Source organism: Vespa velutina, chromosome 8 (genome assembly GCF_912470025.1).
Source record: "Vespa velutina chromosome 8, iVesVel2.1, whole genome shotgun sequence".
Classification (NCBI taxonomy): domain Eukaryota; kingdom Metazoa; phylum Arthropoda; class Insecta; order Hymenoptera; family Vespidae; genus Vespa; species Vespa velutina.
In genome coordinates this window covers 5,548,759-5,563,880 of record NC_062195.1, presented here as the reverse complement: position 1 = coordinate 5,563,880, position 15,122 = coordinate 5,548,759, and the positions used below count along the sequence as shown (strand labels likewise).

General features: G+C 33.8%; 1 protein-coding gene across 2 annotated transcripts; it reads left to right on the top strand.

The window, feature by feature from the left end:
- The first annotated feature begins 2,036 nt into the window (after positions 1–2,036).
- Positions 2,037–13,371, top strand: LOC124950860 (zinc finger protein 1). Of its 2 annotated transcripts, XM_047498259.1 has the most exons (10): positions 2,037–2,795; positions 8,555–8,961; positions 9,052–9,192; positions 9,255–9,552; positions 10,237–10,592; positions 11,033–11,079; positions 11,164–11,392; positions 11,543–11,869; positions 12,413–12,572; positions 12,985–13,371. In XM_047498259.1, the coding sequence occupies exons 1-10, from the start codon at positions 2,762–2,764 to the stop codon at positions 13,176–13,178; spliced, it is 2,193 nt and encodes a 730-aa protein (XP_047354215.1). In that variant the 5' UTR covers positions 2,037–2,761; the 3' UTR covers positions 13,179–13,371. The 2 variants fall into 2 exon arrangements, with proteins under 2 accessions (XP_047354215.1, XP_047354214.1); XM_047498258.1 differs by having other exon boundaries at positions 11,033–11,392.
- The last annotated feature ends 1,751 nt before the right edge of the window (positions 13,372–15,122 follow it).

Below are 15,122 nucleotides of genomic sequence, written 5' to 3'. Positions count from 1 at the left end.
GAGGCTAGGGACGCTGTGCCGGCACGGTGACGCCACGATGACGAGGTGGAGGAGAAAAGGTGGTGATGGTGGTGGAGATGGAGGTGGAGGTGAAAAGTAGATGGTAGTGGTGGTGGCAGTGGCGGAGAAGGCGTCGACGTAGGATGCGTGACTTGCGCGCGGGGACTTTGGGCGAGGATGATAAAGGCTGCTGTTAGCTACGTCGTAGACTCTGGACGACGTCCGAGTAGGAGCCCGAAGTAGAGAGAGAAAGAGAGAAAGAGAGAAAGAAAGAGAGAGAGAGAGAGAGAGAGAGAGAGAGTAAGTCTCTGGTTTAGGGCGGGTGGCGGGAGGGTCTCGCACCGTGACGAAGAGAAGGTAAAAAGGGGGAGGGAGATTGTAGGCGGAGTGGGGTAAATGTGGTGCGCCGACTCACTGGACGATACGATATTGGGAAGGGAAAAGGCGGTAGTGGTGGTAGCGGTGGTGGTGGTGGCGGAGGTGGAGGTGGAGGTGGAAGTGGAGGTGGCGGTGGTGCCGGTGCCGGTGCCGGCTAAAGAGGGGCACAGAGGGGGAGCAAAGCCACGGGGGCGGTGGCTCCTCCGTGCTACAGCCGCCATCATCGTCCGTCCCATCCTATAGTAACCTTCCAAAGCAGTACCCGATCTTTTCTCTCCAATGTGTGTTAGTTGGGAGCGCGTTTACCGGTGTTCGGTGCTTCGAGTCAGCTAGTGTAAAACGGACGCTTCTGTTTCGCCCGATCTTACCATGCCCTAACATCGAACATTAAATCCTCGCTTTTTCCCTCGTTCCTTCTCTTCTCTATCTCTCTTTTTTTTTCCTCTCTTCTATTTTCCCCCCTTTCCAACCTACCCTCCCAAAAGATCTTATTCCTTTTTTTCCTTAAACTTTATATACGCGAGGAAGAAAAGAAATACCTAAAGAAGAGAAACAAGTGTAATTAGTGGGTAGAGAGGAGGTGGAGGAAAAGAAGAAGAAGAAGAAGAAGAAGAAGGAGGAGAAGGAGAAGGGAGAGAGAATGAAATAAATAATACAAAAAAAAAAAAAAAGAAAAGAATTCAAAATAGAAAACAAAAAATAAAGCTTTCCTTCTCCGTGAAAGCAAGTGAAATCAAATTTTAAATATTCATTCTTGTGTCTATACATTCTCCGATTCCCTCGATACTCGTCCTTTTCTTTCTCGTCGTTAAATAAATCGCGAGTGTAATAGTGGTGAGATTGCTTCGAGAAGTGACAACTAAAAAAAAAAGGAAAAGAAAAGAAAAGAAAAGAAAAGAAAAGAAAAGAAAAAGAAAGAGAAAAAGAGAAGAAAAGAAAAGGGAAGAAAATGTGATTGTGTCTTTGATAAACGTAAACGTTGGATAAATTGACAGGAAGGTGTCCAGACAGAGAGAAAAAGGTAGAGCACGGGGTGGAGAAACGCAAAGGCGAGTTCAATCTAGAAGGATGTGGATGCGATCGATCGGACATCGCGTAAAACCAAATAGTGGAATAGTAGATTGAGATACATAGATAGATAGATAGTGATAGATAGACAGACAGACACAGAGAGAGAGAGAGAGAGAGAGAGAGAGAGAGAGATAGAGAGATAGAGAACCAATAAGATTTTCAAGCTCGGTGCGAAGGTCAGCACCTGAGAGAAGCGGAAAAGCGTCACGCGAGCGAAGCGGTGGCGTTTTCGTGCGGCGACATCGCGTCCCGCCCATTCGAGATAGGTCAGACGCAAGGAACGAAGAACCAAGCGGTGGAACAAACGAACGGCAGAATCATTGACATCGCGCTCCTCTTCGTCTTTCCTCTCGCTATACGACGACAGCTTCTCCTTCCTCTCTCCCCGCTCTCACCATCATCCTCCTGAGAGTTACGCACGGCGCCTTTCGGAGGATCAGCAATCATCTTCCACTCATTTACAAAGCTATCTCTTAACGCCGTTAGATCAGTCCCGTTGTAATCATATATTTCTAAAAGAATCTTTTCTCTCTTATCGTCGTCTTCGTCATCGTCATCGCCGTCGTCGTAGTCGTAGTCGTCGTCGTCGTCGTCGGGAAACATTGTGAAAAAGTAACTCGATAGATCGGCCTCTTTTTCGCCACCACGTGAGGCGACACCCTCCCATTCGTCGTCGTCGTCGTCGTCGTCGTCGTCGTCGTCGTCATCGCCGTCGTCGCTGCCTTCGCCTTCTCCTCCTCATTAGATATAAAATAGGAGAAGAAGACGAAGACGAAGTAAAAGAAGAGAAATTTATTTGGAAAATTTGTCAACACCTTTCAAACTCGTTAGAGAAAAGGAAAAAGAAAGAAAAGAGAAAAAAGAAAAAGAAAAGGGAAAGAAAAAAAGAAAGAAAGAAAGAAAGAAAGAAAGAAAGAAAGAAAGAAATGAATTGATAGTTAGGCGTAAAGAGAAAGATAAGAAGAAGAAGACGAAAAAAAGAAAAGAGTGAGAAAGTGATCGATAGTGCGCGTAGAGAACAACATCCGGCCGGTATATTTCGAGTTTCGGTCTTATTAAATAAGTGAGAAAAACGGCGAACCCGATAGATATTCCAAGTTACGTCGAAAGTAAAGGAATACGTGCACGAGAATGCTGCGCTGCTGTGGCACTAAACGTCGTTGGACGAATTCTTGAACAGACATCGAGATTACGTGGCCACGAAGGAAGGAAGGATATCGTCGTTTGGGTTGCGTCTCGCGTCCTCGTTGTCCTCGGCAACGAACAAGAGTGACACGCGCGAAACGCAATACCGATCGGTGCTTTCGCGAATATGAGCATGACTCTTGTTCGGAACACATACAAAGGTAAGAATTTCTAATTTTTACTTTCTAACCTCTATCTTTTATCTACTACTGGCTACATTGTCCATCACCAAAGAGATGCGATACGTATTTTTGTCTCACTACGCTCTTGCCTCTCTCACTCTCTCACTCTCTCTATCTCTCTCTCTCTCCCTCTCTCTCTCTCTCTCTCTCTCTCTCTATCTCTTTCTCTTTCTCTCTCTCCCTTTTTCTTTTCGTCTTGTCGTAAGCGCATGTGCAATGTATGCAACGTAGGACACTCTTACCCTCCTCCATCCCCACTTATCGTAGACCTTTCCACACCGCGAACCAAGATATATCCGAATAAAAAAGAAAAAAAGAAAAAATAACAGACGCCCCCGCTTCGATTTCGTTGAAACTCTGTGCTACTCGCCGTAACGTGCTCCTTCTTATTTCCTGTGTGAGCACAGTGACCCGATGACCTCAAAAGATCTATGGCAAGAGAATTTTCTTCGAAAATATCAACCTCGAACGGAGATAATTAATTAAAGCGAATCGAAAGTTTCATTGGACCGTTCAATAAATTTTTCATTTTAACTTGCTAAACAATTCTTTCAAGTTACGATTCTACGAAGTTACGATTCTACGAAGTTACGATTTTTTATATTGCACGATTTAAAATCAAGATTAATTGCGTTCTTCTAAAAATCAAATGAACGTTCTATTCTCGTTGTTGTCTTTCTCGAACGGAAATTCAGCTCTGGAATGATAGACGACGATGGGCCTCCTGAAAAAAGTCGATGTCAGCGTACCAAGTATACGCGTAGATAACAAAAGATGATTTATTTTTATCATATATTTCCATGAATTTGATCATTTATCGTAATCATTGCTAGGCAACAAAGAAATTCGAGAGTAAACGAATACCTGAAAACAATGATAAATTTTCATCGTTATTCGTTCACATGAAACTTTTCAATTATTTACATTAAAAATATATACTTCCTTTATTCCTTATTACGCATTCTTGTTCATGAGATATTAAGCGTATCGTTTAGCAAATGTTTTTTTTTGCTTTTTATAATTTAACGCTATTTTACATAATATTTTATCGAATTCTACTTATCAAATCCGATTTTGTAATATATTTTCAATGCTATTTTATCAAAACTACGTATACAACGAATATTTATTAATTGATAAATTCATTTAAGAAATCGTATATATTCGGATTAAATTTTGATCGAGTCAAGTTATAGGAAGATATATGTTACGTATATGTATTACATTTTATATATATATATATATATATATGTTTATATATAATACATCATTTCGATATTATAATAAATTACTAGATATTAAAACGAGTTGTAAATATTACGTTTCGTCAGAGACTGCAAGTTATACTAATATATTTTTTATTTACATATATTTTGTACATACATAAATCTAAAAAAAATTGTATATTTTAATCGAATACATTACTGTCGATGTATTTTAATACATATTTTCGTTTTGGATAATTAGTGGATATTAATTTTCGTAATATATTTATATTTATATTTATTTCTGTAGATACAATTATTAAACAATGAAAACGTATAATATGATACATTGCAATTATTAAATAAAACATATTTATAATGAATACGAAGATGCATAAAAATGCATCAAATCAGACTCAACAGATTGAATACAAAATATTCATTGATTTTTTTTTTTTTTATTCATCGTCAAATTGCACGTAATATCCGTATATAAAATCGCAACAAAGCATTTCTGTAGAAATCTATTAATACTTCTCCGCTATTTTGTATTTAAACGACATATATATGTATATACATATATATATATGAATAAAAAAAAAAAACAAAAATTGCTATCGTAAAGTTATTAAAAAACATTTACATTCTATAGAAGATAACGTATGAACAAATATTATCGACGATAACATTATTATTATTAATTAGATTAGTATTAGTAATAATATCTCTCTTTCTTTCTCTCTCTCTCTCTCTTCGTTCATGATTTGGCACATAAACAAATGAAAAAGATTAGATTTTGCATACATCGCAATAAACGTCGTATGATGATATACATAGTATATTGACTAGTACATAGGTACATATGTAATACGTCAGGCTTCATTGAGAAACGCGCAAATATTTTCTTTATGAGATATCGCATCGAGTTATCTCTCTTTCACGATTATTATTTTGTCTTTCGTTTTTGATAATAAAACGATTCTGCGTTTTACTTGCGGACATTTGTATTCAGAATACATTTCTTTTCTTATTATTTCAATCGAGCTTCCTTTTATCCTCCTCGGCTTTTTTTTTCAAATAACAACGACTATATGATAATAACATGAAAATAATTATAATATACAGAGGTGTATATTAAAGTTCAATAATTTTTTTTATTCTTTTTTAAACAAAAATATACACCCACGCATATACCTATATATATATACATATATAAATGTATGCGTATATCTTATATATTTTATATTATAATCATATATTTTATATATTATAATACATATTTTATATTAACTTATGTATCATATTGTATATTATAATACTAATATTTAAACAAGAGAATTGTCATAAGGAATGAAGAAGAGAAAGAAAAGAAAGAAAAAGAAAGAAAAGGAAGGCATCGAAATAGTTTTAATGTCATGGAAGATGGCGACCGCGCCCTATCAGGCTCAATGACCTCTCTTTGGATTCAGTCGGAGAAATCGCGTTTACTTACTTGGCTCACGCGCCGCACGGTTTATATCCTTGTTCGTTGTGGCGCGCACGATATCCTCGAGAGCAAGTTGGAGCTACTGCTCGAGTGCAAACGCGCCTTTACTCTGGTCGCTCCATAAGTTCATAGCAGTCCATACTCGGCAGTACGCCGCCATCCGTTCTTCTCGACGCTCTTGATGACGTAAGCGCGCCCATCTTTTCGTCACCGTCTAAGGGCATGGCTACCATCCAACTTTTTCTCATACCTATACTCCTCCTTTCTCTCTTTTCTTTTTCCTGTTTTTTCTTTTTTTTTTTTGTACTATATTTCGAAAAATTAAACTACTCAACGATGTTTCTTCTTCCATTTATACTGCGAACCTTTTTTCCCCCTTTTATTTCCCATCTGCTTTCAGGGTTTATTCCATTTTATTTATTTATTTTCTTTTTTTTTTTTTTCAGCAGGATACGTTAAAAAGATCATACTCTTTCCGTTTTCAATCTTTTTTCTTTTTTTTTTTTTTTTTTTTTTTTTTTTTTGGGTAGACTCATTCTCTCTTAATGATATTATTTTACGCGATGAAAAACGAAAGAACGAGAAGTATTCGTCCTGAAGTAAACGTATATATATATATTGCATTTGTTCTTATCGAAATACTGGCCAAAAGTTATTAGATCAATTTAATGATCATTTACACTTTTTCGAGACTTTTTTTTGGAGTAATTATCTTCCTTGTTTTTTTTCTTTAAGATCGTTAAACTGCAAGACTAATAAATTTCTGATCAATTTATATATTTAAGATTCGAATAGAAATTATAGTTCTTTAGGATCTCGATAATTTCATTCGGGACTTGTAAAGTCCCTCTCGAGAAATCGTTTTATAAATTGTATTTACTAACATAAGTGTCACACGAGAGAACTCGAAAGAAATTCAATGAAATATAGAAGCCACGAGATATGCGGTTTATCCATGACCACAAGGGTAAATGGTCACGAAGAATTTCTGTTTTTTTTTTTTTTTTTTTTTTTTCTTTTCCCCCAAGTATATGGAAATGACGAAATGAAGATTCGTTGCATTAGAAAGTATCGCCGACCGCAGGAATTCTTTCCTAATAAGTGCAACTTTAATGGGAAAGAAAAAAAAAAAAAACATTGATAAAATAACACATTACGTATACTTCATTTCTGGCCTAATTAAATTTTCTTCGAAGATAGATTTTCTTTGTCGATTTTTATCGTATATTAATTATCGTAAATACAATTAGACGAGAAAACGATCGATATGGTCAAACAATAGAATTAAAGATTTCTTGTAAATCGATCATTTTATAAATTAGTTTAGATTTTAGGAAGACAGAAATGAACTGGCGAAAAACATGATACCCGAACGTTAATTCTATTTAAGATAACGGGAATAAGATAAATAACAGGAGATCATAACGAAACTGATAATTTTAGTGAACGATTCGAGCTCGTGTATAGCTCTCGAGAAAGTGGCATCGATCATGTAATCGTTACGATAGTTCGTAATATTCTCTCAGTCGTTGATTCTTCTTCTTGTTTTCGTTCTATAGTCCATTAAGATCATGATCTACATATAACCGAGACGTGTTACGTGTTAGAATAGACAATATGCAAGTTGCTTATATCATTTCCCACATTCCACTGACATCATTGGTAGAAGCATCATCTTTGATCATTGAGATGGATCAGAGAAAGAAAAAAAATCATGAAAAACAAAAATGAGAATTTATTTTTCATCGATGAGAAAACAATTTTGTTAATTAAACTTAAACTTTTGTCGATTTATAACCCCCGTGTTTTTCGATATGAAACTTAGACGTATGTTTCTTTTCTATGCGATATCTTTACAAAACAAAATCAATAGTTAGGTCACCACTGATAAATAAATAGAACAAGGATAAATGATCTTATAGACGACATATATATATATATATATATATATATATATATAAATTTATTCGTTCGTATTTAGTTAATTTCTTATTCCGAAAGATTATCTAATATTCCTTATAATTTTGTTCGTATTGTTGCAAAAATATATTGGTATAAATCGAGCTCTTGAGAAATAACGTAACATTGCGAGCTACGCAACGAAGAACGAATGATCCACGAACCGTTGACAGGAAGGCTGGAAAGGTCACGGCTGTGACCCGTTTCGACATCTTATCGGACTGCACGCTGATCAAAGTTCATTTCATGAACGAACACGAACGAAAGTCAGTCAGAATAAGAATGCGTTTCGTTAGTGTTTTAATAGTGAAATATCGATCATTATTATACCAAAGCAAAATACATAAAAGAAGGGATAAATAAATCGAAGATAAATAAAAGAAGGCTATCGATAGAGATTAATAAGGGAGAAAGGTGAAACTTTAGAAGATTTTCTTGTTTGATCCGTTAATAATATAACTTCTCATAGATACAATAGGTATCTACCGCGATATCGAAGTCGTAAAATGGTTCATGATCACGAATGGGAATAGGTATAGTGGGAGCAGCGTTTGAATCCCTGCTGGTACAATGATCGGACCGAAAAGTTATGCAGGCTCGAGCGGGCTCACGGTCATGTGTCATTTTTCCCCTCATGGTCCGTGTGTCGTCGTGGTGCTCGGCTCGACGCGTGCGTGGCATCGTGTAGGGCGTCGTGCACAGGGTGCCGTGCGAAGCCTCGTGCGAAAAACTGGTAAAGGGAGGGATACCAGTGTGTATATATGTGTGTATAAGTACACACGCATATATATATATATATACATATACATGTGCATGTAGATATCAATCTCTATATAGCTTTCGTATAGGTATCTATGCATATACGTAGATGCGTCGTAACTAATGACAATGGACCCTCCCAGAATTGTACACGACTTTGCAACTCGGTAGTGATGATTTTTTGTATTGTTCTTTTCTTTTCTTTTTTTTTTTTTTTTAATGTTTCTTTTTGCTTCTATTTTTTCTTTTTATATATATATACTTTTTTTTCTTTTTTAATGATACGTTATCCGTAAGAGCGCATTTGCGCTTACTTTGTATATACTTAGATTGCAGCGAGGACGAAGCAGGTGGTGCGGACGTAGCGACGACGGTGACGACGGCAACCGAAGGCTGTACCGCTGAAGCCACGTCGGCCGTACTCGACGAGGATGGCGGCGGTGGCGGCGGCGGCGGCGGTGGCGGTGGCGGCGGCGGCGGCGGCGGTGGCGGTAGCGGTGGCGGTGGTGTTGATGGTGGTGGTGGTGGTGGTGGTGGTGGTGGTGGTGGTGGTGGTGGCGGAGGTGGTGATGATAACGAGGGAGGATCGACGGTTAAACGAGGAAATGGCCAAACTTGTTCCCACTGCGGCATACTCTTCCGGGACGCGCACGTACTTCAACTTCATATCGAGGACGCTCACAAGACGCTTTACTCGGTCGACAAAAATGATCCAAACGCTCAATTTTCTCAAGTTGTAAGCTATAAATAAGTGAAATTTCTCTTATTTATATTCATGTATTTCACGGTTTGTTACATTAACAAATTTATTTACCTTTCGTTACAGTCATGCAAAGTATGTAATAAGACTTTCGCTAACGTCTATCGATTACAAAGGCATATGATCAGCCATGACGAAAGTGCAGTACTTCGAAAATTTAAATGTCCCCACTGTGAGAAAGCTTTCAAATTTAAACATCACCTTAAGGTACGCGAACACGATCGTTTCTACGAACTTTTCTTTCGACTTAATCTTTTCATATTATTTAGGAACATCTTCGTATACACAGCGGTGAAAAACCATTTCAATGTAACAACTGCGGAAAAAGATTTTCACATTCTGGCTCTTATTCAAGTCATATGACTTCCAAAAAGTGCTTAATCGTAAATTTGAAGAAATCGAGACAAAGCAGTATAAGTAATGTTGATAAATGCTCGAAGAAAACCCCAACGCAATCGGTTCCTGGACGACGTGAAGATACACTTCTTGCGGCGAACAACAATACTTTTTTACCGATACTGCCAAAGCTTTCTCCTTCAGATTATCAAGAAATACGAGAAGGCGGAGGTAATCGCACATATATTAATATGAGATATTACGCACAATAAAAGAATTTAAACGATATTTAATATTGAATAAATTTTTACGCAGATTTGAGAAAATCGTCATTTGTTATAAGAGCGATAAAAAGAAAAAAAATTACAAATTGTTTATTAGCTATTTTATCAAAAACTTAATATGTATATATCTATTTGATATGGGGTTGTATTATGTGTATCTTGTAAATTGTTATTTACAAGATTGTTACGTTTGTCCAAAGAAAGATCTTTTTTAATGTTGAATTTTATGATTGCATAAATTCTTAAATAGATATAACTTGTACAGAAATATAATCAGCATTAGAAGGAATGATCGATTTTAATTATATATATAGAATTTTTATAAGACGATTAGATTTGTGAAATATATTTGATTGTTGTTGTTGTTTTTTTCTCTTTTCTTTCTTTTTTTTTATTCTTTTTTTTTATTGTATATAAAATTATTCGATGGAAAATTTTCTGAGAAATTAATTTTTGCATTTTTTATCACTGCCACAAAACACTATTTATTTATTTATCGATATACCGCATATAGCATATATAAATTTTTCACTTTGTCAGAAATCTTAAAACCGTATCTGTTTTCTCAATGAATAAAAAATTATTCAATTTCAAATAACACTTTCTTTTTTTTTTTTTTTTGCATTTATAGGTATTTACGATGTACCAAGCCTTCTACCCCAAATGATGGGCTTTAGTAGTTACTTCCTTCAATCCTCATTGGGAAAGATATTAAATCAACTGCATTCCAAGCGACTCGATGAAGTCGCCGAACAATTTGAAAATCATCGAGAAACGATGAGCCCATCGACAGCGGATTCAGAGGGTACGGAAGGTACTGAAGGGAAGGAATCACCTGCCCCGATTGAATCGCAGGGCTTGGATGTTGTACGACGTATTTTGGAGACTGTCAATACCTCTGTTACGAAGCAATTATTAGAAGCGAATGTAAAAAAATTGTCTACCTCACCGGCCACTATGAAACGAGAATTCGATGACGATTATCAAGTATGTAATGTTTAAAATGAAATGACTATTGAAATAATGATTATTTAATAGCTACATCATATACATATATTTATATATTTCAAATTTGAATGATTCATGAATACATCATATCATAAATATTTTCTTTTGTTTCTTTTCTTTTCTTTTTTTTATAATATGAGATTATAATATTATATTATTTTTATATTAATCATTATATTATTTACTTATAATAATTATTTTTATAATATTATATTTGATATGAATATATCATATTATAGGTATTTACTTTTTTTATTGTCGATATCTTTAAAGAAGGAAAAAAAAAATACCATCCTAGGTATTCATATTAAAGCAGATGTTGAAATTTATTTCAATCATTTCCATGGATATAATTTATTTGTATTTTTATATTATGTTTCGACACATATTGATAAATTTATCGTAACTTTGTTGTATAGGACCAGGATAGCGAAGTATCGAGCGAGATGACTCATTATCCTGATTGGTCAGTAACGGATCAGTACGATTCACAAAGCGAAGGTTTGGCTGCTAAACTTGAAGATGCTAATCAGCCCCATGGTATTGCCAGGTTAACTTCCAAGAGGAAAGCCGAGGATAGTTCCGAGCCGGATTCCGATGACGAAGAAGATGGAAATCAAACGCATACAGAAAATGGTAGGAGAGTGAGGGCGAGGTCATTGATAGACGACGAACAATTGGCTGTTCTCAAAGGTTATTACGCTATTAATCCTAGACCAAAGAAAGAAGAGATTATTATGATAGCGAATTACATTAATTTTCCAACTCGTGTCGTCCAGGTAAATATTTATTTTTATCAAATATATATATCTATCTTTATCACTTTTATATATTTATTTATTATTCAATTTTTTTTTCCTTCTTTTTTTTTTTTTTTTTTTTTTTTTCTTTTTTTTATCCTCATTAAACTAATACCATCGTTCTGTTAGGTTTGGTTTCAAAATTCTCGTGCCAGAGATCGCAGAGAATCGAAGATACCAGCATTGTTACCTCTTTCAAATCCAACTAATCAAACTACGATAGAACAACCTTTGGATTTATCAAAGAAAGATGTCCTTACGATATCGCTCGTCAAAGATGTTGATACCTCCAATAGAAACGTTTCTTCGCCTTGCGAACAGAAAGAGGATAATAATTCTACTGTTCCAAATCAAGATACGGACGATCTCGAGGATTCGCCTCTTGTTATAGACGAAGAAATTACCGATTCTATCGATACGAAACGTACGCCTTCCACGGTCGACGTCTCGCAAAAGGTATTTATCTTATGGCTTTTTTTTCTTAATTACGATTATAATAGAATTTTTTTTCATTTCTGTTTTCAAATCAATCATACAAGTCGTGATGTATGTGCGTATTGGCTAAATCAAATCTAACAAAATTTTATACACGGATGATGTACATCGTTCGTAAATATTTCAATTATTTCATTAATTCCTTGAAAATTTTCAAAATGTCTACCTAATTTTATTTGATACATATAGCCAAATTTATTTGATCGTTGAAATTTTATAAAAACCTTTTGTTAGACTTGAAGATGTTTTATAAAATAAAATTTCAAAGATATTGAAATATTATTATTTTAAAAATAATATCGTATTTATTATAACAAACATTTTAATTAATTAAAATATATTGAACGATATTTTATACGACAAAGAACGTAGAAATATTTATTTATTTTATATCATCTAATGACTTAACGTTTCGATCATATTTACAAAATTGTTATCACGAATTCTGAATTAATAATGAAATTTACATTACAATGCACAAAATTAAAATTTCTTTCTTTTTAGAATCAAAATCATGGGAACGCAAAAAAGGAGAACGAAAATCCAGTTCAAATCGAACCGCCTACCACAGCAGATACTGAACAAGGACTTTATTTTTGTGATCGTTGCGACAAGACTTTTTCAAAACATAGTTCTCTCGCGAGACACAAGTATGAACATTCCGGTAAGTTTATTGACTTTAAAAAATATCTTTGTACCTACATAGATATATCCGCTTTTATGCGAATTATCAAACGATATATAAAAAATCAATACACAAATTTCATTTTAAGAAAACATTATTAGAAATATGTAAAATCTTAAACGCTTCTATATACTTGATCAGTATTAATTATTATTAATTAACGGTAAGTATTTTGTAATGATAAATATATATGAATATTTTGGTCGGTATAAATAATTAAGTGTCAGGGTTACGTCATGTTTGTGTGTCATGATTGCGTCATTTATATTACGTACTGATATTTTATTATAAATACTGACCCGAATAAATAACGGCCAATCTTAAAGTTCGATTAGACATCTTATTATCGCATAAAATTGTTGATTTCTTTTCTTTTCTTTTTTTTGTACAGGGCAAAGGCCGTACAAATGCGTGGAGTGTCCAAGAGCGTTCAAGCACAAACATCATCTAACTGAACATAAGCGGTTGCACAGTGGCGAGAAACCATTTCAGTGCTCTAAGTGCCTCAAACGCTTTTCTCACTCCGGCTCCTACAGCCAACATATGAATCACCGTTACTCTTACTGTAAACCATACAGAGAGTAAATTTTCGAGCGTTCTTCGTCCTATGTCCGCTTCATTGGCCGAGTACGTACGGTTCTTACTCCATTCAAACAGAAAAATCGCATTTAAAATTTCTAATTAATCAAGTATTACATCCATCGATGTGTTTCTTTTTTTTTTATTTTTTTTTTTTTTTTTTTTTTTTTTTTTATTGTTATTATTTTTTTTTTCTCTTCAATCAAATCAACGCAAAGAAAGGAAAGTCATTGTACTACGTTTCCTTTCGTTTATTTTGATTTTTGTTTTGCCAAATTATTTTTAATATTTCACGAGAAACTCTTATTCTCGTATTCCTGTTCGTTGTAATCGTGCCACGAGGAGAGAACGATACCATCCCTTGTTTGGGTTGGATCGTTATGTACTTGAGCTTTTCCAAGTTCTCAGCAAAATCGTTCGATACGCAACCAAATTTAATGATATATAGGGAAAAATTGCCAATGAATGTGCGTATCGGCGAATACGCTAAATAAGATAACGTAACGGTACCAAAAATGCATAATGCAATAATCTCTCTCTATACACATAACACATACACATACACATATACGCACATAAAGTTGTATGTGTATATATATGTACACATATATATATATATGTATATATATATATATATATATATATATATATATATATAACACATACACTATATACATACATATAGCAAACACAGTACACAAATATATATATACTATAAGATATGATATACATAATATTTTAGTATTTTTATTAACAAGATATTATATATACCATGACAATAATAAGAAAACTAATTAATGTACAAATTCGTTAGCTACGTTCGCCTGGGGGAGTGTGATATTTAAAAGTCCATTCGCATTTTTAAACGCGAAGATTCATATATATCTGCATACGAGTTACGATAAAGACACGCATATTATGTCGATCAGAAATTACATTATTGAAATTTCTTTTTATATATATATATATATATATTTATACATATATATATACATATATATATATATATATATATATATATAAATACATATATATACATATGTAATTTTTTATTTTGTGACTCTTTTGTTTTCTTTTTGTTTTTTTTTCTTAATTTTTGTTTTTTTTCTCTTAACCAACAAAAGATTATATATTTACAATCAATATGTAGATATTATAAAAGTCATCGTTTCACTCCTCTTGCTAATAAATGAGCTCCTTTTTCTTTATAAGTCAAAATGAAAATAAGAACAAAAAACGGCGGGGGCGATCACTTGGAATGAACAAATTATTCCGCGTCGCTATTGTCAAAGAGGATCAAAAGTAACAGAACGAAGGACACTTGAAATTGAACGATCGTTAATGGAGCTTACGATAAAATTGGATCGTTGTATATTATTGAACTTGCATTATAAGTAACTTTTAAATCTACAGAATGATTATATTATAATATATGAACATTATATATATATATATATATATGTATATATATATATATATATATATATATATGTATAATATATATATATATATACATAAAAAAAAAAGAAAAAGAGAAAAAAGAGAGAGAAAACGTATGCGTGTTATGCGTGTATGCGTGTGTGCGTGTATGTCTGCACATATATAGGATAAATCACTTAAAATTCGTCATTTGAAATTTTTCTCTTATTTCGAAGTATTAAAAAAAAGAAAAACATAAAGAAAATACATTTTAAAGTACAAACTGGCATAGTCTTAAACGAATAATACAGTAATATGATTACGTATATATATATATATATATATATATATATATATATATATATATAATATATATATATATATGTATATATATATATATCAATTTCTTTCTTCGAAGATATTTATATTATACAATTTTGTCTATGGAAACAAGTTTCTTAAACTGTTTTTTAAAAGCAAGGGGAAAAGATAGATAGAGAGAGAGAGAGAGAGAGAGAGAGAGAGAAATAT